At 39.6% G+C, this 27,900-nt stretch overlaps 1 protein-coding gene across 2 annotated transcripts; it reads right to left on the bottom strand.

Moving 5' to 3' along the window:
• Positions 1–6,433: 6,433 nt before the first annotated feature.
• Positions 6,434–27,899, bottom strand: LOC108699343 (putative nuclease HARBI1). Of its 2 annotated transcripts, none has more exons than XM_018231358.2 (6): positions 27,763–27,899; positions 19,014–19,064; positions 15,615–15,677; positions 11,047–11,791; positions 8,898–9,266; positions 6,434–6,684 (listed from the first exon to the last, which is right to left on the bottom strand). In XM_018231358.2, the coding sequence occupies exons 3-6, from the start codon at positions 15,627–15,629 to the stop codon at positions 6,680–6,682; spliced, it is 1,134 nt and encodes a 377-aa protein (XP_018086847.1). In that variant the 5' UTR covers positions 15,630–15,677; positions 19,014–19,064; positions 27,763–27,899; the 3' UTR covers positions 6,434–6,679. The 2 variants fall into 2 exon arrangements, with proteins under 2 accessions (XP_018086847.1, XP_018086848.1); XM_018231359.2 differs by lacking the exon at positions 27,763–27,899 and adding an exon at positions 27,491–27,746.
• Position 27,900: the final 1 nt, after the last annotated feature.

Here is a 27,900-nt window from a genome sequence, read left to right as displayed (position 1 = left end):
TCAGGGCAAACTCAATGGATAAACCCACCTGACTCACAAGCCCAATGTAAAGAATAGAGTCGGCAAGAGCCGGGCACCAGTCACACCCACAGCTTCTTGCAACAGGGACAAACACTTGGGTGGCAAAGTCTATGGAGAGCAAGAGTGGTGCCATATTGCTCCTCCTTAACAGCACAGTATATGGACAAAGAGATAAATTCCTTTTCTAATACAGGTATGGGATCCATTATCCGGAAACCAGTTATCCAGAAAGTTCCAAATAACGGAATACCTATCTCCCATAGACTCTATTTTAATTAAATAACTTGAATTTTTAAAAATGATTTCCTTTTTCGCTGTAATAATAAAACAGTACCTTGTACTTGAAACCAACTAATATTGGAACCAAAGCCAGCCTATTGGTTTATGATTTTGTAGTACAAGATCCAAATTACGGAAAGATCCAATATAAATCCCCAGCTCCCGAGCATTCTGGATAACAGGTCCCATACCTGTATTGCTAGTTATAGAAATAGATGGGTAGTACCTTGTACAGTGAGTTTCTCTGTGTAAGTGCCGGGAAACTTTCAGCCACAAGAAACTGCCTCTGTGTGTGATTTCTCTTGTTGGCACAGCCAACCCGGGGCAAATTCACTAAGGCGTGAAGCGCCGAACGCTAGCGTTAATTCGCTAGCGTTTGGCATTTTCGCTACTGCGCAAATTCACTAACGAACGCTGGCATAGTTTCGCTAGTGTTACTTCGCAACCTTGCGCCAGGCGAATCTTCGCTAGCGACGAAACTACGCAAATTCACTAACTTGCGCAGTGTAGTGAACGCTACCTTTTACGCTAGACTTCCTTCGCCACCTCAGACCTGGCGAAGCGCAATAGAGTAGATAGGGATTGTTTAAAAAAAAGTCAAAATTTTTTCTAAGTCCCAAAAAACGCTGGCGTGTTTTCTACATGATGGCTGATAGGCTGAAAAAGATCGAAAATTTTTTGGGGCTCCCCTCCTTCCCCCCCTACATTTCCTGACTCATGGCAACTTACCTAGACAGTGGGCACATGTGTAGGGCAAAATAAAATTTTTATTTGCAGATTTGAAGGTTTTCTAGGCATTTGTAGTGCAGATACGTGTTCCTCCATTGAAATTTGAATTTCGCGCCGTATGCAAATTAGCCTTCGCTAGCGTAACTTCGCTTTATATAGCGAAACAACGCTAGCGCAACTCCGCAACCTTATGCTACCCCTGTGCGCAACTTCGGATTTTAGTGAATTTGCGAAGCGCTGGCGAAACTACGCCTGGCGAAGTGCGGCGAAGTTGCGCCAAATAACAATATTTTATACAAAAAACAAGAGCAGTTGAAAACCCTAAATAATAGGTGATAATGAGGCCACTACATTCACAGCCAGAGGAGCAGTAACATCAGATCAGTGTGAGCGTCCCATAGGAAATCCCATGAATTCTGCAGCACTTATAAACTTCTTTATGGAAGTAACACATCCTTAATGCCGATCAGTACAAAAGGGCTGTTTTCTGAGAGTTTCTGCTTGTTCCGAATACGTGTATCATGCAGGGGTTAATAACCCAAACTGAGTCCCGAGGATTCGATTTTCTTAATTTGACATGATCTCAGATGTGCCTTCTGAAAAGAGATACAGATGGATAAATTCACTAGCAAAGGAGATGGAATCTAGCGCTACTTCGCACTCTAACGCCAGGCGAATTTCCGCTGTGTCAAAAGGATGTAACTACGGAAATTCACTAAGATGCGGATATTACTGAACGTTACCTCTTGCGCCAGACTTGCCTTCACCACCTCAGACCAGACAAAGTGCAATAGAGTAGATAGGAGTTCCTCAAAAATAGTTGAAAAATGTTCCCAAAAAAACGCTGGCGACTTTTCAGTTTTTCAAGGTGATAGGCTGCAAAAGAGCGTAAATTTTTTTTAGGGTACCCGGCTTTCCCCCTACATTTCCTTACATATGGCACAAAAGGACAATATAACAACTTTATTTTATTTTATTAAGATTTCCCTGGGCTTGTGTAGTGTAATGTATTTGCTGCAACATGTACGTCCATTGATATTTAACTTCCCGCCATATGCAAATTAGGCTATGGTAGCGCAACTTCGCTTCGCTTGCCGAATAAACGCTAGCAAAACTTCACCATCGTTCGGGCCCCTTGATGTAGTGTTGCATTTTAGTGAATTAGCGTTGTCCTGGTGAATTTTCACCTGCTGAAGTGTAGCGATGTGAACTAAGCCATCGCTGGCGAATTTCCGCAGGTTAGTGAATTTGCCCCAGAGTGTGTTAAAGAGGGCCTGGACTAGGGGTAAGGGGTTGGAAGAGGTACTGTGCCTGGCGTCCCCTTCAACTTTGTGCCCTATGAATGTGCCTCTTCTGCCCCTGCAGAGTCCCATACAACATCATTGCCTGGGCCCCCCTCCCAGGGGTCCAAATGGTTAAAAACAAAACACATAGTGGTGGAGAGGCTCTATAGCTTACAAAAAGCACAGAGCGGAACCCTAAAGCATATCTAAGCCTGTGAACCCAATCAGCCCAGGGCCCAATCAGTAGGGATGCACCGAATCCAGGATTCAGCCAGGATTCGGCCTTTTTCAGCAAGATTCGGATTTGCCGGAATCCTTGTGCCCGGCCGAACCGAATCTTAATTTGCATATGTACATTAGGGGTGGGTAGGGAAATCATGTGACTTTTCATCACAAAAGAAGAATTTTTTCCACTTTTTCCTTTCCTGTCCCTAATTTACATATGCAAATTAGGATTTGTTTGGTATAGTGGATTTGGTGCATCCCTACCAATTAGTGACATTATTGATGGCTGTATGAGACACTCATGCTTTCAATGACAGTCTTATTAGGGGTCAGCAAAGATAGCGACACAGATAGAGAATGCAGGAACTGAACCTCATTGTACCCTAAAAATGGAAAAGGGACCCGAGTTGTATATGTAATCTGTATAAAAGACAGGCCAAAGCACCAGCTGAGTTTCTACATGCCAGTGAATGTATCTCCTGCACTTACATCAGCAGCCTGCCAGCACCCACATTGATGCATCATCTCACGCACATTATCAGGGCGGTTACAGGGGAACAGTGGTCAGAAAGAGCAGTTTCATGGATTCCAGGTCTGACAGGGAATTAACAAGGAGGAATGTGCAAAAATACATAAGCCCAAGTGGGACATTCCCCTGGCATTCACATCACTGGCACAATATAATGATTTATACAGTATACACCATGTGGAATGAGTATTGTATGGGGGCAGAGTTATCTCTCGTGTTCCACTGTAACCTGTTCCCCAGTCAGTCCCCCGTGTGACACTTCCTTTTTTAATGTACCTCATTCTTTTCTTCTTTGGCCTACACAGCTTTCCTTACTCATTGTTTCCTCTTCAGAGTTTAAGTCCAGCTAGAGCTGCATGGGGATTGGATAGACTGGTGGATGAAATGTAAAGCTTCTTCCCAGCCTATCCAATCGCCGTGCAGCTTTACCGGGACTTAACGTGTGTGTGTGAATAAACAATCAGTATATAGAGAACAGGACACAGCAAATAGATGCAGGGACTGTGGCTCCACCCTCTCATCATGAGTCTGCAGCTCATTGGCAGCAGTGGAGGGCCCGGCCCTGGATAAGTGAGTACAGGACAGTGGGGCCCCCCTTTAGACTCAAAACCCACCCGGCCCGAGAGAACAGTCCCCCTCCCCCCGATGACGGCAAAGTAATAGTATCTTATTGCTACCCAAACATTATTGGGGTTAAAAACTTCGAATGCTAAAAACTCTAAAAAATTTAGTTTTTTTACTATAACATTTTCGAATTTTTTTTTAAAAATGTATTGTACCACGAGGCTGCAAAATGTCTGAATCCAAAAAGCCTGCATCTCAGACCTGCCGTGTATAAGTCAATCAGAGAGGTCCCTATCCTAATTGGAAGTTATTGTGGTCTGCGCTGAAATAAGCCTGAAAATCCGATCTTTTCGGGCAAAAACCTGAAAAAATCGTATGTTACAATTTTTCAAATGATTTTTCTGTTTTCTTCCCCCAACCAATTAATTTGTGCTTTTTATAAAATAAATAAGATCAAATTGTGGATTCTAGTTTGGTCAGACTTTTTTATTTTTAAAAAAAACAGAAAAAATAAATAATATATAACCCCCTAAGTGTTCAGGCCATTACTGGCTCAAGGTGCCCAATAGATAAGGCTATTTCTAATGGCATGAGAGTCAAAGAGAGTGTTTGCAGCTACTTAGCGTAGTGACACACAGGAAGATTTTCTCATTTATTATACTGCCTCCATATAGTCACCAACATCACTAGAACTTGATATAAAACAAGAAGCCATTTGTCTCCAGTCATTTCCAATCTCCTCTTCCAGCTCCCCCTCTATCTCTTCATCATCTCTCTTCACCCTCATTGCCAGAGTTAGTTGCAAACTGGAAAAATACAAAACAAAAGATTAAATCATTGAAAAAAATTGGTACATGATGTTTTGGGGTAGATTGTGTGAATTTCTCAGTAAAAGTGCTGCATCCAAGTCCCAAGTACTGCTGTAGAGCACAAGTAATATTCTACATTACATTCTTATCATTTTCTAATAATAATAATCCTATTTTATTTATATTTACACTGCACACACTACAGGGCTTGGGCCTATTGTCTCATGTGACTCTGAGCAACTGTCACTTAACCTTCAATGGAATTGCATATATATATATATGTTTATTTTTCATTTCAGATGTAGAATTTCCCTCTTGAAAAGTTCGAGCAAACTCCCATCCCCAATTTTGCCATAATAAAAGAACTGAACTACATCGAATCGGGAAAACCCTGATAAAATCGAGCAAAACCCAGAATCATACGATTTTTTTACACTTTGTTCCCGAATATCAGATACAGTAGAACCCCCAAGGGACAAGAAAAAAAAAGGTGTAAAGTCCAGGAAAATGTAAAATCAGGGAAATGTATTATCCATAGTATATAGGTGGGATCACAAAACAACAAACTTAAAATCAGGGGATATAAAATGGGGGTTCTACTTTAATATCAGATTATCAGGCTAAACCCAGCGCAGACCACAATAACTTCTAATTGGGATAGGGACATCTCCCATTGACTTATACAGGACCTTGGCAGGTCTGACATGGAGGATTTTCAGATTCATTTTTTGGGACCAGTACCCGCAACCTGCAATCCACAACCCAGACCCGCATTCTTACCCGCATGGACCCGCTATCGTTATTGAGAAGACCCGCGGCCAGACCCGCAGAACAGCCGACCAGCGTCTATACCCGCACCCGGAACTTCTATCTGCAACCCGCAGGTTTTTGGGGTTAACCCGCGGGTACCCGATCCGCTGCAGGACTCTACTTGGAGGAGCTCAGTTAGTGGGAATAGCAGCTCCACTTTCTGCCTGGAGATCTCACTCGCTGCACTAGGGCGTCTGTCTGTCTCCTGATCTGATTAAACAGCTCAGTCACTCGCTCGCTCTCACCGGCCACTTCATCCTCCACTTCTCTCTGGTGCAGCCTCTGGGCTCGTCTCTCAGCCTCCTCTCTCTCTAGGGGAAGCTTCTCCGAATGATTTCTCAGCCCCTAATTGTTCTGCTCAAAGGCCACGTTCAGCCACTCCACGTTGTGCCCACAATGCTCTTTGTTCAGACAGGACAAGGTCAATTGCCATTTAAGCTGCAAATCACAGTTTCCCCAAGAGACCTGTTTATCTTAAATTGTTACAATGGTTTCTTTGCTTATCTTAAATTGTTACAAAGGTATCTAAGTGCACCTGCCACGTATTGTTGGCTCTCTGCCAAAAACCAATTAAAGGACAACAAAAGACTAAAATGAAGTCTGTTGCATTGTAACATGATTTTCAAACAGGGTTCAAAGCACTCACTGTTTCTCCTACCTTCGCTTCCAATTTCTCTGAACTGTCCAGTCTGCAAAGCCTCTCTGTAGAAGTACAGTGACATCACTGCATTCCTGGGGCAGTATCAAGCTTAGTTCTCACTTGGCACATGCTCTTTCTAGTTGCTTTTTTCCCAGTTCTCGATCAGTGATGTGTGCGGTTAAGTAGAAGGGACAGCGCTATTTAAGGGGTACTGAAACGTAAAAAAAACTAGCGATTGGCTACACTATCAGGAGCACTCACATTCCAGCAAACTACATAACTTTGTATCTTTTCTGGCTGTTGAGTGCAGGAGATCAAAGAGAAAATCTGAACATTTCAGTAGCAATCCGGGACTGCGGGCTGAGCTGTCAAAATCGTGACTGTCCCACAAAAAACGGGACAGTTGGGAGGTATGAAGCAGAACTGTTTAAACAAACCAACTTGAGAAAAAATGTCCCTTTGCGCTAGATACACAACGCTGGAGGCGGAGTCACGTGGCTATCCAGGATTTTATTAAAAAAAAAATTAAATAACTACTCCTTTATTTAACAAAAATATAGAAGCGTGTACTATTTACATTTTAACTTTTCAAAAACACAATTATGAACTATTAACACTTGCACTCATAGAAAGGATCCGGTACATGAAGAATCGAAAAAGCAAAAGTCAGATTTTAACAGAGAACTAATTGTGTTTACTAAAAAGTTTCTTCTTTGTTTTTCTTTTTTTTTTATTATTATTGTTGTGGTTATTTTTGTTCACGGTTCTTCTAGTGTTTCTTGACCGAGGTTTAGTCTAGGGAGGAACAAACAAAAACAAAACAAAGACAAAAAGAAAGTCATAAGTAAAATTGCATATATGACATTTACTAATTGGTTTGCTACAGAGATGAATTAACAGTTGACTTGGTTTGATTAAAAGGCTGTAGAATTTACAGGGGTGGCACAATGTTACTTTTATGTCAATCCTGCAGATTTTATTATTTGCTGGATATTTATGACTTATTTAGCTTTTTATTCAGCAGCTCTCCAGTTTGAAATTTCAGCAATCTGGTTGATAGGATCCAAATTACCCTAGCAACCATGCATTGATTTGAATAAGAGACTGGAATATGAATAAAAGAGGCCTGAATAGAAAAAGGAGGAATAAAAAGCAGCAATAACAATACATTTGTAGCCTTACAGAACATTTGTTTTTAGTTGGGGTCAGTGACCCCCATTTGAAAGCTGGAAAGAGTCAAAACAAAAAGCAATAAAAAACTATAAAAACAAACAAACAATGAAGACCAATTGAAAAGTAGCTTAGAATTGGCCATTCTATAACATACTAAAAGTTAACTAAAGGTGAACCACCTCTTTAAATTATTTGCCTTATTTTGACTCTCTCCAGTACACAAACTTCTAAAAAAAAAACAAATGCTCTGTAAGGCTACAAATGTATAGTTATTGCTACTTTTTTATTACAGTCCCTCTCTGATTCATATTCTAGTCTCTTATTCAAATCAATGCATGGTTACTGCGGTAATTTGTCCCCTAGCAACCAGACTGCTGAGATTGCAAACTGGAGAGCAGCTGAATAAAAAGCTAAATAACTGAAAAACCACAAATAATAAAAAATGAAAACCAATAGCAAATGGTCTAAAATTGAAACGGTGAACAACCCATTTACATTGTGTGCTGAGCATACAGCAGTGACTACATACTGTGAAACTGCCCCCCTTCCCTAAATGGTTGCACCAGCACAATTATCATGAGAATTTAATAATGAGCTCTGTAGTATCAGCTTATATGACAGTTTTACAGGGCAATCCTTTTGAAAAAAAATAAAATAATCAAAGCAAGCTACATTTTAGTTCCTTTTTCAAACTGATTACGTAATTAAATTCTGATGTTAATTGTGCTGTTTTCTGTGCTGCCGTGCACCAATAATCTGTATTAATTACTAATGAGCCTTATATTGTGACATTTCTATTCTATGGGGGTTAATTATCAAAGTCCAAATTTATCTCAATATTTTCTGAAAAAAAACTCAGACCAAATCTGCACAGGTTTTTTGGTGTCAGTGTCCCGAAAATTTTGTTTGCGTGAAAAAATCCAAAAGAATCGTGAAAAATCAGTTTTCATTATTTTTTTCGGATTTTTCATCCAATTTTCACGTTTTTTTCGGATTGTTTGCCTGAAAAGTTCGGGGTATTGCCAGAAACCCAGCGCACATCAAAAATCTTTGGGACTTCTCCCATTGACTTATATGCAACCTCAACAGGTCGGAGATGCTGGATTTTCAGATTCTGACTTTTCCCATCCTCGAGGTTTAATAAACTCCCAAAAATTCGCGATTTTATTTTTAAAAGTCCGATTTTATTGAAAAAAAATTATGAATTTTTTGTGATTTTTGCATTCAGATTTTAGTAAATAATCCCCTATGTGTACTGTATATTGTGAGTGGGTCCCTAAGCTCAGTAAGTGACAGCAGCACAGAGCATGTGCAGTGAATCAGCAGAAAAGAAGATGGGGAGCTACTGGGGCATCTTTGGAGACACAGATCTTTACTGCTAAAGGGCTGTGGTTAATATAGTTAAGCTTTAGTTCTCCTTTAACAGGCATGCTCTATGCCTGATCAATACACTCTATACATGACAAAGCTTCCATGATATATGGAGCATAGGAAATGGTTTTGGATGTATTTATATAGTCAAATAGCCCCTGCACATAGGCAATCATCCCATATCTAACGCTATAGCTTTCTGACTATACTTCCAGGAATATTTAGGATGAAAAGTATTAATCCTGAATGTAACTGTAATTAGTGCACAATCTGGGTCCTCTGTCACTGCATTCAGCACCCCAGGGGGGGGGGTAGGACAAATATTTCTGCTTTAAGTCAAAAGGAGACCTGAACCAGAAATACCACGGCACGTTAATTTCTACTTATTTTGATTACGGTCTTCATTGTAATTGCAAAATCGACAGCGACGGCAATGTTTAGATGCAGTGTCAATAAATAATAACCTGAAAAATGATCCAGTATCAACTTCTCTCGTAGAACGCCTCCTTCGTCCGTATCATCTTCGAAGGGCTCCGTGTTTATTTCTTCATGCTGAGCATACTCCTCGATTATTTCCAAGTCGTCGTTTTCATTCATGGCAATGTTGTGAAGTATGCAGCAGACGAAAAATATTTTACAGACTTTCTCAGGGGAGTAAAGCAAAACCCCTTTCGATTTATCCAGGCATCCGAATCGGGTTTTAAGCATTCCAAACGTACGGTCGATTGTTGAGCGCGTCGTAGAATGAGCGTGATTGTATTTTTTCTCTGCCCGGGTTTTAGGATTATTAATGGGAGTCATGAGCCAAGGCTTTAGGCCATACATGTTATCACCTGCAATACAGATATTATACAATCAATACAATATCCCTTATTATAGAAATATAACACACATAAGCCATGAATATCCTGTAAATTATATCCTTATAAATGGTGACTAGTGATGTCATCAGTTATAAACGGTGAGTAGTGATGTCATTTTTGTCACTTGACTCACTAACTTGTGTATTATAATAAATAAAGTACCCGCTGTTAGAAAATACGAGGATATTAGAAGTAACCTCGGAGTTCCATGACCTGTATAAAAACACTCAGCCTTTGGACTCGTCCTTTAATATGGTCCTCGGTGACTTATAATATCCTTATATTTTACAATAGGGAGTACTTTATTCACTATATACACGTCATCAGTTATAATCGGAGCTTAGTGATGTCATTTCTGTCACATGACTCACTGAAACTTGTGTATTATAATAAATAAAGTATCCCCTGTTGCAAACTTTGAGGATATTAGAAGTCACCTTGGAGTTCCATGACCTGTATAAAAACGCTCGGCCTTTGTCTTCTTCCTTTTATATGGTCACGGAACTCCTCAGTAACTTATAATATCCTTATATTTTACAAGAGGGGGTACTTTATTCACTATATAATACACAAGAGCCATGAATATCCTGTACATGATATCCTTATCAGCAGCGCTTAGTGATGTTATTATTTATAATCGGTGCTTAGTGATGACATTTGTGGCACACAACTTATTAAAATTGTGTATTATAATTGATATTATAAAACACTGCAATGCTTAACCCTTGTTATTAACATGGAGTTCCATGACCTGCATAAAAGCACTGGTCCTATATATATGATCATGGAACCCCTTGGTGACTTAAAATATCCTTATATTTTACAACAGGGGGGATGCTCTTTCCTGTACACAGTAGAACCCCCATTTTAGGTTTTTCAGGGGACCAGGAAAATAATAATAGTAATAATCCGGGAAAATGTAAAATCAGGGAAGTGTATTAAAGTAACTTATTCTTAAAGTACTGAATGGATATAAGCACAGGAATCCGTTTTACTATGAGATACAATTTTTACTGTGTTAATAACAAGGGTTAAGCATTGCAGTGTTAAAGGGGTTGGTCACCTGCGAGATAACTTTTAGTATGACGTAGAGAGTGATATTGTAAGAAAATTTGCACTTTGTTTTCATTTTTTATTATTGAAGGTTTGAGTTATTTAGCTTTTTATTCAGCAGCTCTTCAATTTGCATCTTAACCAATCTAGTGACTAGGGTCCAAATGACCCTAGCAACCATGCTTTGATCTGAATAAGAGATTGGAATATGAATAATAGAGGGTCTGAATGGAAGTAATAAAAAGTAACAATAACAATACATTTGTAGCCTTACAGAGCATTTGTTTTTTTAGAAGGGAGTCAGCGACTCCCATTGAAAGCTGCAGAGTCAGAGGAAAAAGGCAAATAACTATAAAACTATAAAAAATAAATAATGAAAACCAATTGAAAAGTTGCATAATAAAAGTTACCTTAAAGGTGAACTACCCCTTTAATGTTATACTATGGGCAAGACTCTGTCAGTCACATACACAAGCTAAAGCAATAAGTGATTGGTACAAGACTAATTGGAATTGACCATTTACAAGCAGAACCAGAGGAAACACTAGGACAATTTTTTATGTAAATCCGGGAAAACAGTATCAGGGAAATGCACCCGTTGAAAGACCACAAATAAAAAATGTAAAATGGGGGGAAACTTAAAATCAGGGTACTTAAAATCGAGGTTTCACTGTATAAGGTAAAATCCAAACAATACCTAACAACCATCCAGATCCAAATTCCCCATTCTCGAAACGCTGATGAAGCCCAGACTGACTTAATATGTAGGAGTCTTCAGTGGAACCAGGGAACTTGGCCACCACGTCGATAATCTTCATGTTGTACGACACGACGACTTGCATATTCAACGAATGGAAGTGCTTTTCATTCCGATAGATGTATTCATTTTCGGACGGGGGCGATAAGGCAACATGGGTGCAATCGATGGCCCCGATGACATTCGGGAATCCCGCTACACTCATGAAGGACCGTTTGACTGCTTTCAGTGAGGCTGGGTCATTAGGAAAACTAATGTACTCTTTGTACAAGTTCACTATGGCCTGTATGACTTGGAAGAGGAATCGGCTGAAGCTGGACTGGGTGATGCCGCCGGCTGTGGAGACGCTGTTCTGGAAAGAGCCACTGGTGAAAAAGTGTAGCGCGCACAGTAACTTGACGATGCCCGGAATGGCGTGGCTTCGCTCTGTTTTGGGATTTAAGTTTTCTTTTACTTTTTCAAAGAGGGACTGAATGGCTGCGGAGGATAATCGATATCTCGCTTTAATCTCTTCTTCGTTCAGATCAAGGAGATTTACTCGGTTGGGGAACTTCCTTTCGTTTCGCAAGTAAACGCGTCTCTTTTTCGCTGCATTTCTCCCGCCCCTCTGCTGCTCTTTGTTCTGCGACAGGCGGCTTGTCCGTATTTTGTACAGTATTAAAAGCGGCATTTCAATATCCATTTTCTGCAACGAATGCAAATATAGGATCAACACAAAATTACAACTAAAAAAAAGTTAATCCAAAAGTCTAATCATGCCAGATGATACAGGTATGGGACCTGTTATTTAGAATGCTCGGGATATGGGGTTATCCAGATAATAGATTTTTCTGTACTTTGGATTTCATACTACTTCAGTCTACTAGAAAATTATGTAAACATTAAGGGGCAAATTTATCAAAGGTCGAGGTGAAATTTTCGAATGAAAAAAATTTGAATTTCAAGCTATTTTTGTGTTCGATTTGAATTTGAAAAATATTAAAAAATTGGAATATTTAAATTTATCGTGTACGGTCGCTTTAAAAATTCGACTTCGACCATCCGCCATCTAAAATCTGCCGAATTGCTGTTTTAGCCTATTTGGGACCTCGTAGAACCCATCTGGAGTCAATTGGTGGGAAAAACTTTGAATCGAATTCGATCAAATGCGCTTTTCCTTCGATTTGTATGATTCGAATTCGGCCGAATACGGACCTATTCAATCGAAAACGGACCTATTCGACCAAAAAAAACCTTCAACTTAATATCGGTTGATCTATTTGAATTGGAATTTCGACCCTTGATAAATCTGCCCAATACCCAATAGGCTGGTTTTGCTTCCAATAAGGATTAATTATATCTTAGTTGGGATCAAGTACAAGCTACTGTTTTATTATCACTGAAAAGGAAATCATTTTTTAAAAATTTAGATTATTTGGATAAAATGGAGTCTATGGGAGACAGACTTTCCATAATTCTGAGTTTTCTGGATAACGGGTTTATGGACCCCATACCTGTATGAATATTTAGTCAGTGGGTTTAAAATTGAGTGATGTGCTGGTTCTGGGATCCATAATAATATAATTGCTAAAGCATGGTAAGATTCTCCCCATCCATGAGGATTTGATTTTTAATCCCTACGATAGTGGATAATGTACCCCCTACTGTAATTTATAAAGATATTATAAGTCATCTAGGAGTTATATGACCATATAAAAGCACGAGGCCGCAGGCCAAGTGCTTTTATACAGGTCACATAACTCCGAGGTGACTTCTGATATCTTTATAAATTTCTAGTAGGGGGTACATTATGCATTATAATCTACATTTTGTGGGGGGGTCGGAGTCGAAATTTTGGTTGCATGTTTTGCGCTTCGTCAAATTCAGCTGCCCCTGTTATAAACGGCGCGTTCTGATGTCAGTCTGGTCCCATAGGGAAATGACCAGACTGTAGATTATATAGTGAATAAAGTACCCCCTCTTGTAAAATATAAGGATATTATAAGTTACCGAGGAGTTTCATGACCATATAAAAACACGAGGCCGAAGGCCATGGAACTCCGAGGTAACTTCTAATATCCTCATATTTTGCAACTGGGGGTACTTTATTTATTATAATACACAAGTTTGAGTGAGTCATGTGACAGAAATGACATCAGAACTCACCGTTTATAACTGATGACATCAGAACTCACTTATAAGGATATAATTTACAAGATATTCATGGCTTTTGTGTATTATATATATATATATATATATATATATATATATATATATATATATATATATATATAAATGATGATACCTAAAGCCCCTTCTAATGTGTGTTTAGTACAGGGGAATACTTATGCTGGTGTAGTTTAATGGCATTTATGCATTTATAGATACAGTTGATCAGCAAACATAGGGCCGGTTTCTGCTGAATTGCCTTCAGTACAGGCAAACCCACTGTTTTACAGAATCTTACAGAATCTCTATGTGCAGACTAGGGATGGGCGAATTTGACCCATTTAGTTTCTCCAAAGATTCGCCGCCACCGAAATGTTGCCAATGCCCATTAAAGTCTATGGGTGTCAAAATAATTTTGTCGTTCGACTAAATTATTTTGACGCACGACGCTATACAAGTAATTTTTAAAAATTCGCCCATCCCTAGTGCAGACTATTAACAAATGTAGTCATGTGTCCATACTAAGGGGGTTATTTATCAAAGTCTGAATTTATCTCAATATTTTCTGAAAAAAACTCCGACCAAATCCACACAGGTTTTTTAGGTTTATTTATTAATACACTTTCTCGAAAATTTTGTTTGAGGGAATAAATCCGAAAAAAACGGGAAAAATCTGATTTTCCGAAATTCCGAAAACTTCGGCGCACATCAATCACTGGGACTTCTCCCATGGACTTATATACAACCTCGACAGGTCTGAGATGCCGGATTTTCAGATTCAGACTTTTCCCATCCTCTGGGTTTAATAAATTCCGAAAAGTTCTTGATTTTTTTAAAAGTCTAACTTTATATATATAAAAAAAAATCACAAATTTTTCGTGATTTTTGCATTCAGAGTTTAGTAAATAACCCCCTAAGACTATGCTGGAGTATTTAATAATCAATCCTATATTTATAACAGGCTTATACAGTATAAGTGATTACTTCAGAATCATCAATGACTCCCCACAAATATTATTCTCCCTGGACAGGAGAGTTAACTCTAGTTTGGTGTTTCAATGTTGCAAGAATACTCACATTACTTAGCAGGACTGACACAGGCCACTATACTTGGACATATAATAAAGGGGATGTTCACCTTCCAACACTTTTTCCAGTTCAGTTGGTTTCAGATTGTTCAGCAGAAATAAAGACTTTTTACAATTTCTTTATATTTTCTATGTGTCACTGTTTTTCTAATATCGAAGTGTTAAGTGTCATCTTTCAGCTTCAAAAGCAGCTCGGGTGGGGGGGGGGGGGTCGCCGACCCTGTAAACTGTTCTAATTGATACATTTGTTGATACATTTCTTATCTTTTGTCCCTGCTGAGCAGAATCTCTGGGTTTCATTACAGACAGTTGTTAGAATTGATACAATAGTTGCTAATACTGCTAGTACTAATTGTAACAGTTCAGAGTCTGCACCTGAATTACTGAGCTCCCAGACTCAAACATCAGAGACAGGGACATTCAACTTTAAACTTAAGATTTTGGAAAAACTGTATAAAAAAAATTAAAAATGGAAAGCAATTGAAAAAGTCTTTATTTCTGGTGACCAATCTGGAAACAATTGAAATGAAAAAAGTGGTTGGAAGGTGAACATACCCTTTAAAGGGGAGATAACTTTTAGTATGATGTAGAGAGTGATATTCTGAGACAATTTGCAATTTGTTTTCATTTTTTATCATTTGTGGTTTTTGAGTTATTTAGCTTTTTATTCAGCAGCTCTCCAGTTTTCAGTTTCAGCAGCCTGTTTGCTAGGGTCCAAATTCCCCTAGCAACCACGCATTGATTTGAACAAAAGACTGGAATATGAATCGGAGAGGCCTGAATAGAAAGATGAGTAATAAAAAGTAGCAATAACAATACATGTGTAGCCTTACAGAAAATTTGATTTTAGATGGGTCAGTGACCCCTATTTGAAAGCTGGAATGATTTAGAAGAAAAGGGCAAATAATTCAAGTACTGCTAAAAATAAAAAATGAAGACCAATTGAAAAGTTGCTTTTCTATAACATATTAAAGGTGAACTACGGCTTTAATGCAAGTTTGTTAGATGACACTGATCCAATAGACATGGCCTGTGAATTCGGCTTAATGGCACATGGAGAGCGGTACCCCAGAGTAGGGCACATAAGACTTTCCCCCGATTGAAATTCCCACACTTGGAAGCCAGAAGATAAGTTATAGCTGCACTGTGTCGGAGGGTGGTGGGCCACAGAAATCTTTGAGGGCTTTAGTTCCAAGTAAATCACTTCTACAGGTTGGTCTAAACTGCTAATGTGATGAGTGAACTATTTCCAGCTAGTGTTGATGAACTCACAGCTTCAGAGGCCATTGTGTCTGAGTTATGTTACTATTTCATCTGGTCTGGGCACTACGAAGTCTGAAACAGAACAAATAGAAGAACGTTAGAGTAGTATAAACAACAAACATTGCTATTGTCAGAGGGACTATACATTGTACAGTTTAGCAGCACTGAAAATAAAGTATTATCACTGTCCCCTGAAGACAATGCACACAAGCTGACATCTATAAAACAAACATGATGATACTGGTGGAATTTTGAGAGACAGTGGCATTTATTAGGAAAGAGCACATGACTTATTATCACAACTGTCATTAATACAGGTCAGTGGAGATCGCTCTGAGTATTTCCCCCTGTGAATTACAAGGTTGCAAATACTATGACTCCCTGTCCTACATCACTGGATGGGGAGTGACACTTGAAAAGTCCATTGCCCTGGAGTTGTACAACACATACTGTTACTTCTAGGTACTGTACTGCAGCTCTGCATTCAAAGGGGTTGGTCACAGTAGGCTTCCTCTTAAAGGAACACCAAAACATGACAATAAAGAACGACAATTTAATGTAGTGTTGCGCTACACTGGTACAACGGGTGTGTTTGCTTCAGAAACGCTACTATAGTTTATATAAACAAGCTGCTGTGTAGCCATGGGGGTGGCCATTCAAGCACAGGATACACAGTAGATAACAGATAAGTACTACTATAGTTTATATAAACAAGCTGCTGTGTAGCCATGGGGGCAGTCATTCAAGCACAGGATACACAGTAGATAACAGATAAGTACTACTATAGTTTATATAATCAAGCTGCGGTGTAGCCATGGGGGCAGCCATTCAAGCACAGGATACACAGTAGATAACAGACAAGTACTACTATAGTTTATATAAACAAGCTGCGGTGTAGCCATGGGGGCAGCCATTCAAGCACAGGATACACAGTAGATAACAGATAAGTACTACTATAGTTTATATAAACAAGCTGCGGTGTAGCCATGGGGGCAGCCATTCAAGCACAGGATACACAGTAGATAACAGATAAGTACTACTATAGTTTATATAAATAAGCTGCTGTGTAGCCATTGGGGCAGCCATTCAAGCACAGGATACACAGTAGATAACAGATAAGTACAGGTATGGGATCTGTTATCCAGAAACCCGTTATCCAGAAAGCTCCGAATTACGAAAAGGCTGTCTCCCATAGACTCCATTATAATCAAATAATCTGATTTCTTAAAAATGATTTCCTTTTTCTGTGTAATAATAAAACAGTAGCTTGTACTTGATCCCAACTAAGATTCAATTAATCCTTATTGGAAGCAAAACCAGCCTATTGGCTTTATTTAATGTTTACGTGATTTTCTGGTAGACTTAAGGTATGAAGATCCAAATTACAGCAAGATCCCTTATCCGGAAAGCCCCAGGTCCCCGAGCATTCTGGATAACAGGTCCCATATCTGTACTACTATATTTTATATAAACAAGCTGCTGTGTAGCCATGGGGGCAGCCATTCAAGCACAGGATACACAGTAGATAGATAAGTACTACTATAGTTTATATAAGCAAGCTGCTATGTAGCCATGGGGGCAGCCATTCAAAGCTGAAAAAAAGAGAAAGGCATAGGATACACAGCAGATAACAGATAAGTGCAGAAGTATACTACAGAGCTTATGCAGAGGCTTTTCTCCTTTTCCAGCTTTGAATGGCTGTCCCCATGGCTACACAGCAGCTTGTTTATATAAACTATAGTAGTACTTATCTGTTATCTACTGTGTATCCTGTGCTTGAATGGCTGCCCCCATGGCTACACAGCAGCTTGTTTATATAAATTATAGTAGTACTTATCTGTTATCTACTGTGTATCCTGTGCTTGAATGGCTGCCCCCATGGCTACACAGCAGCTTGTTTATATAAATTATAGTAGTACTTATCTGTTATCTACTGTGTATCCTGTGCTTGAATGGCTGCCCCCATGGCTACACAGCAGCTTGTTTATATAAACTATAGTAGTATTTATCTGTTATCTACTGTGTATCCTGTGCTTGAATGGCTGCCCCCATGGCTACACAGCAGCTTGTTTATATAAACTATAGTAGTACTTATCTGTTATCTACTGTGTATCCTGTGCTTGAATGGCTGCCCCCATGGCTACACAGCATCTTGTTTATATAAACTATAATAGTACTTATCTGTTATCTACTGTGTATCCTGTGCTTGAATGGCTGTCCCCATGGCTATAAAGCAGCTTGTTTATATAAACTATAGTAGTACTTATCTGTTGTCTACTGTGTATCCTGTGCTTGAATGGCTGTCCCCATGGCTATACAGCAGCTTGTTTATATAAACTATAGTAGTACTTATCTGTTATCTACTGTGTATCCTGTGCTTGAATGGCTGCCCCCATGGCTACACAGCAGTTCATTTATATAAACTATAGTAGTGTTTCTGAAGCAAACATGTCAGTTTTAACAGTGCCGGGCAACACTACATTATATTTTCATTACTTTAAAAGAATTTAATGTTTTGGCTTTACTGTTCCTTTAACAATAAAATTGACACTATCCATATAGAGAACTCTGAATCATTAAGCACTGTACTAACTGTATTTTTACTGAACAAGTTATTTTTGTCATTAACAGCAAATGTTCCCAGCTACATGCTATCACCTCAAAAGAACAGTCCTGGAAATATTGCCTTTATTACTGCTGTAATGAGGATTTTCTTTAAAAGGTGAAAATTAAAAAGAAATTTTAATAAAATGGTGTGAAATGAATGTAATAAGTAGCACAGAAGAGGGACAATGAAAATAGGTTTTCCCTATTTCAGCTGAAAGCCAGATGTTTGCGGAGGTCTTTCAATGTGTTCTAAACTGAAATACCAGCCTCTATAGATAGCTATATAATTATTTGTAATTAACAGCATGCACAACTATATTATGAAGCTAAGCTGTGAATTTTGTGCATTACTTAACTTGTATGTAGCCTTGAGGACAGGACTCTAGAGCAGTAACACCAGGAGTTTCAGCTTCTATGGGGTTCCCCATATTGCGTATGATATGACATAACCCATGTAAAAGCAAAGTAATCAGCATTTGAGGGGGATAACCTTTAAAAAAGGGTTACCAATTCCACCCCCGTGCAAAATGTTGAGCGCTTTCACAAGATAATCTAATTAAAAAGGCAAGGGGGGTTATGTAATAAAAGGTTACCAAACACTGTCTGTTAGTAGTATACTACAGTATCACTAAAAAGCAAGTTGACAACCTTGAGTTGCCTTTCCTTTCTGTCCTCTCTCCCCATTATTTCAAGGACTGAATATACTGTATCTCCGGGTAGAAAAACAACATATTATTTGCAATTCTGATAATTAAAACATTGACTATTGTATAACAGAAACCAGAGAAGAAAGACGCTTACCCAAAGAAGTGAGAAAGCTGCATCCGCCAAAATCCTCAATACACTTGAAATCTGCAGGAAATATCAAGAGAAGAGACACAGTATTTTTACAGCTTACAGACAGACAGTAAATGAAATAATCACCTCACTAGCTGTGGTGTAATAGGGATAGCAGACCCCTTGGATATGGGATAGAGGGGCAACCATTGCCCACATGTGGGGGGGGGGGTCCATATACAGACCTTTTAAAATCATCAATGAACTTCTGGTTTATTTACCAACACATAAATGTGAACTTCCCGTAAACAGTCTATTTATTAATAATGTGTCCTGTGCTCTCCAACTACCAGTTTGATGCCCAAATTAAACTAACATTTAAAAGTGTTGTTCACCTTTCAACACTGTTTTCAGTTCAGTTGGTTTCAGATAGTTCACCAGGAATAAAGACTTTTTACAATTACTTTCTATTTTCTATGTCTGACTGTTTTTCTAATACTGGTGTGTAAAGTTTTATTTTTTTTCACCTTCTAGAGCAGCTGTGGGAGTCGCCGACCCTGTAAACTGTTCTAAATTGATACATTGGCACATTTATCAAAGGTCGAATACACAATTCATGCAGGTTTTTAAAAACTCTCATAAACTTTATCAAAAGTCGAATTTACATACAATTCATGCGAGATTTAAAAACTCCCATAAACTCCCATGAACTTGAAATTCGATCGAAATTCATTTAAAAAATCTAATTTGTCCAACTCGGGGGAATAGGATCGTCCCGAAAACTCAAATCGAATTCGATTCTTGTTCTAAAAACTCGATTTGAGTTTTTTTTTTCACAAAAAAAAAAACAAAAAAAACTTGAATGTCAGGAAGGCTGCAAACAACTACAGCTGAGAAATCGGCATTTTCCGTGTAATTCCGCGCAGTTGTCGCAAACCGGCAAACTACTCCAACTGCGCATGTGCAGAAATACCGATCTCTCAGTCAGCTTACAGAGGAGCCGGAAGATGGATGATAAATCTCAAAATTCAAGTTTTTTTTTTTTAAAGAAACTCGAATCGAATTTAAATAATTCCCTAGTCGAATTTGACAGTTTTGGCCATAAAAAAATCCCTTGATAAACCTGCCCCTAAGTTGATTCATTTGTAGGGATGGGCAAATATTTTCATCTTGTTTTGCTGCAGAAATGACGCCCACAGACTTGTTTGGCGTTGTGCGTCAAAAAAAAAAAAAAAGCCGAGCGTCAAAAAAATTTTGACGCCCATATACTTTAACAAGCGCCTGCGACATTTTTTGCAAAACGAAACGGGTCAAATTCGCCCATCCCTATTCATTTCTTATCTTTGTCCCTGCTGAGCAGAATCCGAGTTTCATTACAGGCAGCTGTTAGAATTGATACAATAGTTGCTAATTCTCCAGAGATGCTGCTGAGAAATTTATTAACTAATGTAGCAAAATTGTAACAGTTCAGAATCTGCACCTGAATTACTGAGTTGCCAGATTCAAACACCAGAGACATGAACATTCAACATTAAAACTTAGATTTTGGAAAAACGGTAAAAAGTTTAAAAAAAAAAAAATGGAAAGCAATTGAAAAAAAGTCTTTATTTCTGGTGAACAATTTGAAAACAACTGAGCTGAAAAAAAAGTTTTGGAAGGTTAAGAACAACCCCTTTAACTTCTTGTAAGAGATATACCGTCACAAGGTGCACAATGCAAAAATAGACTTCCAATGTGGTAACAATATACTATAATATGGTATAACTTGCATGCAATTTAACAATGAGAATGCAATTTACTATTTAAATTTGGAACTCTGTGCCAGTGCCTGTGTCTGAATCAACAATTAGGTACAATCTAATAGAAAGGGATTGTACACTGAATAAACAGACAAAAGTGGTATTGCAAAAAAGTTCATGTATTTACAGAATCAACATAGGCAATCACAAAGAGAAGTCAATTTAATCATACACAAGATGAGGCAAAACTGTCAGCAAAGTCAAAGTAAACTTTATTGTCATCTCAGCAGTATACGAATACACAGTGAGACGAGACGACGTGGTTCCAGCTAGTACATATCACAAAAAGGTATTTGAAATGTGCAATATATTGGCAGAAATTGTATATATACATGTGTAAACCTTTAGAATTGTGCAAATAAATTAACAGTTCACAAAGTTAAGTTCACAGTTCAGGTGTGTCTGGAATGTAGTGGGAGGGCAGGCAGTGAGTTGAGGAGTCTGATCGCTTGTGGAAAAAAGCTTTCGTGCAGCCTGGTTGTTCGAGCTTTAGTGCTGCGAAAGAGTCTGCCGGATGAGAGCAGTGTGAACAGTCCGTGTGAGGGGTGTGTGGAGTCCAGTGCAATGCAGGAGGCCTTTCTTACACAGCGCTTGTGGAAGATGTCCTGCAGTGATGGAACAGCCGCTCCAATGATGTTGCCAGCTGCTCTGACATTCCGCTGTAGACTTTTCTGGTCAGCAGAGCTGGCACTACTGTACCAGATGGAGATGCAGCTCGTCAGAACGCTCTCTACGGTGCCCCTGTAGAACACTGTGAGGGTGGGAGGCAGAAGGCTGGTCCATTTCAGTCATCTTAGGACGTGAAGACGCTGCTGAGCCTTTTTGGTGATGGAGGTGGTGTTGGTGGTCCAGTTGAGGTCATCAGAGATGTGGACCAGGAATTTGGTGTTCTTTACTGTCTCTACTGTGGAGCCGTTGATGTTGAGTGGTGTGTGAGCAGAGCAAGTTCTTCTGATGTCGACGATCATCTCTTTCATTTTATCCACATTCAGTGACAAGTTGTTCTCACTGCACCAGACTGCCAGCTGCTGAACCTCATCTCTGTACGCCGACTCGTCGTTGTGGCTGATGAGCCCCACCACATTCGTGTCATCGGCGAACTTGATGATGTGGTTTGAGCTGTGTCTAGCTATACAGTCATGTGTCAGCAATGTGTACAACAACGGGCTGAGAACACATTCTTGAGGAGCTCCTGTGCTCAATCTGATGGTGCTGGAAACGTTGTCACCGATACGAACAGACTGAGGCCTCTCTGACAGAAGGTCCAAGATCCAATTGCACAAAGAGGTGCTCAATCCCAGCTCGCTTAGTTTCCCACTCAGCTTTTGAGGGATGATGGTACTGAATGTTGAGCTAAAGTCTATAAACAGCATTCTCACATAACCGTCTTTCTTGTCCAGATGAGTTAGTGAGAGGTGGAGTACAGAAGATATGGCATCCTCAGTTGACCTGTTTGGCCGATATGCAAATTGTAGTGGGTCCAGTGAGCGGGGGAGGGTGTTCTTGATGTGTGCCATCACAAGTCTCTCGAAGCATTTCATGATGACCGGGGTTAGTGCAACAGGGCGGTAGTCATTCAGGCAGGTTACTGAAGATTTCTTTGTCACTGGAATGATGGTGATGGACTTGAAGCATGTGGGGTTGATCATCTGGCTTAACGATGTGTTGAAAATGTCAGTGAAGACGTCAGCCAGCTGATCAGCACAGTCTCTGAGCCCACGACCAGGAATGTTGAAGTAATCAATTCATAAATACATACCACCCAACTTTAGTCAAATACAGGTACTCAGCATAAGGAAGCGAATACCCTTCCCGCAGAATGAGAATTACCCCGACATTTCGGCTATAAGCCTTTCTCGAAGGGAATTCCCTTTGACTTCATTTGGGAGGTATGTATTCATGAATGTATGCTTTGCTGATACTTTTTCCTTATCTTGTATACATGGCTAAATTGACTTCTCTTTGTGACTGCCTATGATTTTGTAAATACATGAACTTTTTTGCAATACCACTTGTTTATTCATTGTGCAAGCCCTTTCTATTACATTGTACCTAATTGTTTTGCCTTGTTTGGGGGCATTTTTTGGGTTTATTGCACCTACAATTAAAGGGGACCCATCAACCAAAAAAATTGTTCAAAATCCTATTTTATCACATTAGTCAAGGAAAATTAACTTTAATTGCACTATATAAATTGTTTGAATCTTGTTTTCTTCAATCTGGGAGTTCATAATTATAGCAAGCCGGCAGGAGCCATTTTGTGGACACTGTTATTAAGACAAGACTTGTATCATCTCAGAATCTTGTTTGTGCACCAGAATGGGGGACCTGATGTCCATCCCCATGCCCTGGTTACATAATTAAACGGTGAAGAGAAAGGGGGAATGTGGGGAGAGCAGTGACATCTAGGAAGTGCTGAATGGAAAATTAGATGGAAATTATGGAAAGATCAGTTATCTGGAAAACCCCAGGTCCCTAGCATTCCAGATAACAGGTCCCATACCTGTATATTGGCTAGGGCATATTCTGCAAAGGGAGCCTTATTTATCTGCAGGATTGTGTTTATTCTTATTGGATGGGATGCTATAAGAAGTTATTCAATTGCGCCACCATATAAAATAAATAAATATATATATATATATTTCTGGCTGCCAGGAATCTTTTCATACATTTGTTCCCGAATGGCAGTAATCCAGTGTCCTCACTGGCAACTAGAACTGACGGTGTGACCGCAAAATTTACCCCCCGGAACAATCTGGGTGTCTATAAAAAGATATTGCATAAAACAGCTCATATGTAAAACCCTGCTTCATGTAAATAAACCATTTTCATAATAATATAGTTTTTTAGTAGTATGTGCCATTGGGTAATCATAAATAGAAAAATGCCATTTTGAAAAATAAGAGCCGCCCCCTGGGATCGTACGATTCACTGTGCACACAAACAAACCATACTTGTTAGGTCACATGAGCCAATCAAGTTGTAGTAGTATTTCTGGTCAGGTCTCTGATCTCTGAGGCAGCACACAGACCATCACAAAAATGCTGGTTCAAGGCAATAGATGTAAAAGGACAATATTTACTTAAATATATATACTAGTTTAGTGAGATTCTTTAACATATCACTTAATATGATATAAACCATCTATTGCTTAAGTGTTCATTTTGGGGTATAGGTTTCTTTAAAGCAGTAGGTAGGGCTACATGGGCTTTACTTTTCAAGAGAACACTATGCAATCCTCGATGCAATGGGCATCTATAAAGGAGAACTAAACCCCCTTAATAAGTAAAGCCCCTACCTACTACCCTAGATAGCCCCCCCCACCCTGCTTCCCCCCGCATAGTTCATTACCCTTGAAAGTGTGCCGAATACATTGCTCATGTATATGTGTAGAGTAAGTGCAGCGGAGCTCATGGGCGTCATCTTCAGGATCTTTGTTCTTCATCTATACGTGACGCCATATTGGTGCATGCGCAACTGGGGCAGTCTTCCAGTTCATAGCAACAGTGCATGCGCCAAAAGTGCCATGAATTGCCGAAGGAAAGGAAGAAGACCGAAGATCTGTAAAATGGTGCCCATGAGTTCCCTTGCATCGATACATGAGCAATGTATTTGGGACACTTTCAAGGCTAATGAACTATGTGGGGGAGCAGGGAGGGACTATGTAGGGGAATATGTAGGGGCTTTTTTTATTGGGGGAGGGGGGGTTTAGCTTTCCTTTAAACCTGCCTGAATGACATCCGTCTGATTTTCGGTCAGATATCGGTCAGGGAAGCCCGTCTGAGGGCCAATAAGCTGCCGTCTGTCTGCAGGTTTTATTGCCCTGACCTTTAGCCAAGGAAGCCCAGATAGCCTTATTTATCTATATATTTGTACTTTTAAGCTTCCCTCCTGCCTATGGGCTCCATAGACTTCTCTGCATGTAGTCAGCCCCCACTACATGTGCTGTGTCTTATAAATGACCCACTATCTGGTATAAAAGAAAGTATGTAAGGGAAGAGCTACCAAGAAGCGCAGATGTACTGCTGTAAAAGTGCCTTCATTCACCACAACATTTTTTGACAGAAGCGTTCTTAGAGGGGGCGGGCCCTGGTGCGTGACGCACAGCCAGGCCCCGCCCCCTCCGTACGGCCAAATTTTAGTGGATTTTAGTGGCGTGCGGCGCTGCCGGGGGGCACTGAGGGGGTGCGGGCCCTGGTCATTTGGATCCTAGCAACCGCACTGCTGAAATTGCAAACTGGAGAGCTGCTGAATAGAAAGCTAAATGACTCAGAAACCAGAAATAATAACAACCAATTGCAAATTGTCTCAGAATATCACTCTCTATATCATACTAAGTTAACTCAAAGGTGAACAACCTCTTTTTAAGTGTCTTGAAAAAAACAAACCCGTGCAGCTCATAATATGTGGTGATGATGATGATGATGATGAAAAAGTCACTTTTGCAGCAGTATAAGGGTAAGGGCACACCTGGAGATTCGGGGAGATTTAGTCGTCAGAGGAAATTTCGGGCGACTTTGGAAAACGAAGCGTTTTTTCGTTGAAGCAGGTGCACGGGGAAGCAGTTTGGGGAGATTAGACGCCCCAAAGAAGAGGTGATTAGTTGCGGCGCGACTAGATCTCCCCGAATCTCAAGGACATTTCCACTATCCAGAATAGTTTTAATGACCCCATGCATTAGGTACTTATACCCCTATATTACATTAGGACTGCCATTCGTGCAATCCTGATAGTTCAATGATTTTGAAGCTGAATGCTCCCCCCCAACTGGCCATTTTTAGACAAGAAAATCTGAAATAAAAGAGTGACCTCTGTTGGGCAACTCTTGTATTGCAAGAACACTGACTTTAGAACAAAGAGCAGTACAGCTATAGGATCTATTATCCAGAAAGCTAAAGACCTGGGGTTTTCAGGATACCTTAAAAGTCTGCTAAACATTATTTAAACCCAGTAGGATTATTTTGCCACCAGTATAGATTCATGCAGATTGGTACCATCTACAGGTTTATTATTACCGAGAAAAGGGAAATCATCTTTAAAGGGATTTTTCACCTTCCAAACACTTTTTTCAGTTCAATTGTATTTCAGATTGTTCCACAGAAATAAATACTTTTTTGAATGACTTTCCATTTTTTTTTTTTTACTGTTCCAAAACCTAAAGTTGAATGTTCGTGTCTCTGGTGTTTCTGGCAGCTCAGTAATTCAGGTGCAGATTCTGAACGGTTACAATTTTGCAACATTTAGTCAATACATTTCTCAGCATCTGTGGAGTATTAGTTAAAGGAAACATAAACCTTAAAAAAAAAAAAAAAAAATTCAGAGAACTTTTGTACAATAGCTCAGGTTTTTTTTCTAGTTTTCTGGATATTAACAGTTTTTTAACTGCTGATATAATGAATTTGAACCAAAAGTGGAAGTATAATGTTTTTAAAAGCATTGTTACCCTTTGAATTAGAGTGATATTATTACTTTTTTTTTTTCTTTTTTTTCATTCATTTTTTTTCTTCTTAATTTAACTTTATATTCAGCAGCTATCCAATTTGAAATGTAAGCAATCTGGTTTCTAGCGTCCAAATTACCCTAGCAACCATGCATTGATTTGAATAAGAGACTGGATGTGTATAGGAGAGGCCTGAATTGAAGGAGGAGTAATAAAAAGCAGCAATAACATCAACAAGCTAACGGAGCATTTGTTTTTCAGAAGAGGTCAGTGACCCCCATTTAAAAGGAGACAGAAGAAGGCAAATAATTTAAAATGTAGGCCAATTGAAAAGTTGCTTAGAATCCATCACTCTATAATACACTACGGGGCAGATTTATCAAAGGCCGAATTTGAAAACTTCGAAATTCGAATTCAAAAAGACCAACCGAAATTAAATTATAGGGTTTTTTTTTTTGGCCGAATAGGTCTGTTTTCGTATTGTACGAATTGAATTAATAGCGCATTTGATTGAATTCGATTCAAAGTTTTTCCAAAAAAGAAAAAAAAAAAAACTTTGATTTTTCAAAGTCCACCAATTGACAACTAATAGATTCTAGGAGGTCCCCCATCCCCCCAAAACAGGTTTTAGATGGCGAATGGTCGAGGTCGAATTTTTAAAGAGACAGTACATGATAAATTTCCAAAACTGCCTTTTTTTTTTAATTGGAATTTTATTTAGACTATTTTTTTTTTTTTTAAATTTGAATTTTCACTTCGACCTTTGATAAATCTGCCCCTAAAAGTTAACTGAAAGGTGAACCACCCCTTAGGGTAGGACTACACGGACGATTTTAGTGATCCGACGCGCAGGCGTCAAATGGGATGCGAGGGAAATAAGGCAAGCGAATGCATTGTCGAATGAAGCCACATCGGTTATCCGTCGCAACACGACTGTTGGATGCAGACGCAGCGACTTCATCGGACAATGCATTCGCTTGCCTTATTTCCCTCTCACCCATTTGACGCCTGCGTTTTTGCGCAGCGGGTCGGATCGCCCAAAATCGTCCGTAAAGTCCTACCCTTAAATGATATGGGGAAAAACATAAATCAGACTGGCATACATTCATTTCCATTGCTCTGGTAGATCTGACAATAAAAAAAACGTGTATATCATACGGCCATATTGGAGAAAGGGCTTTTGTGAATGTAATTGACCTAGATAGTTTTCCTTTGCGGCACTGTTGCGAATCCGTGTAGCAGCCATCATTATGCTGAAGTACCTGAGCCAGTGTAGAAGTCCCAGCATGCTCAGCGGCCAGGTGTAGAGTAACCAATCACACAATGGAGCCAGAAGAGAAGTGTGACGTCCCCCCTCCTCCATCCCATGTGGCCATCATTATTGGCACACAATGTGACACCCCACTCTCAGTCCCCCCACACCTGCCTGCCAGGCGCTGAGGAGATAAAGGAATAGTATTGGCTCCACAGAAAGAGAAGCGCTGGCTGGCGCGGCCTATAATCCGCAGACACCCGCTCCATCCTTTTCACATACCTGCACCGCAGCCTCCGTTTAACGGGACGCTTTGGGCGGGCTTATCCCCCGGGGCGCGGTATGCAAATGAGCAGGAGGCCGCTCCGACCCGATTACCCGCCAGCCAAGGCAATTGTTATCCCACTCGCGCGAAGAATG

The sequence above is a fragment of the Xenopus laevis genome, chromosome 8L (assembly GCF_017654675.1).
Source record: "Xenopus laevis strain J_2021 chromosome 8L, Xenopus_laevis_v10.1, whole genome shotgun sequence".
NCBI classification, from domain to species: Eukaryota; Metazoa; Chordata; class Amphibia; order Anura; family Pipidae; genus Xenopus; species Xenopus laevis.
The sequence above is the reverse complement of the archived record's forward strand: the minus strand, read 5'-3'. Positions and strand labels throughout refer to the sequence as shown.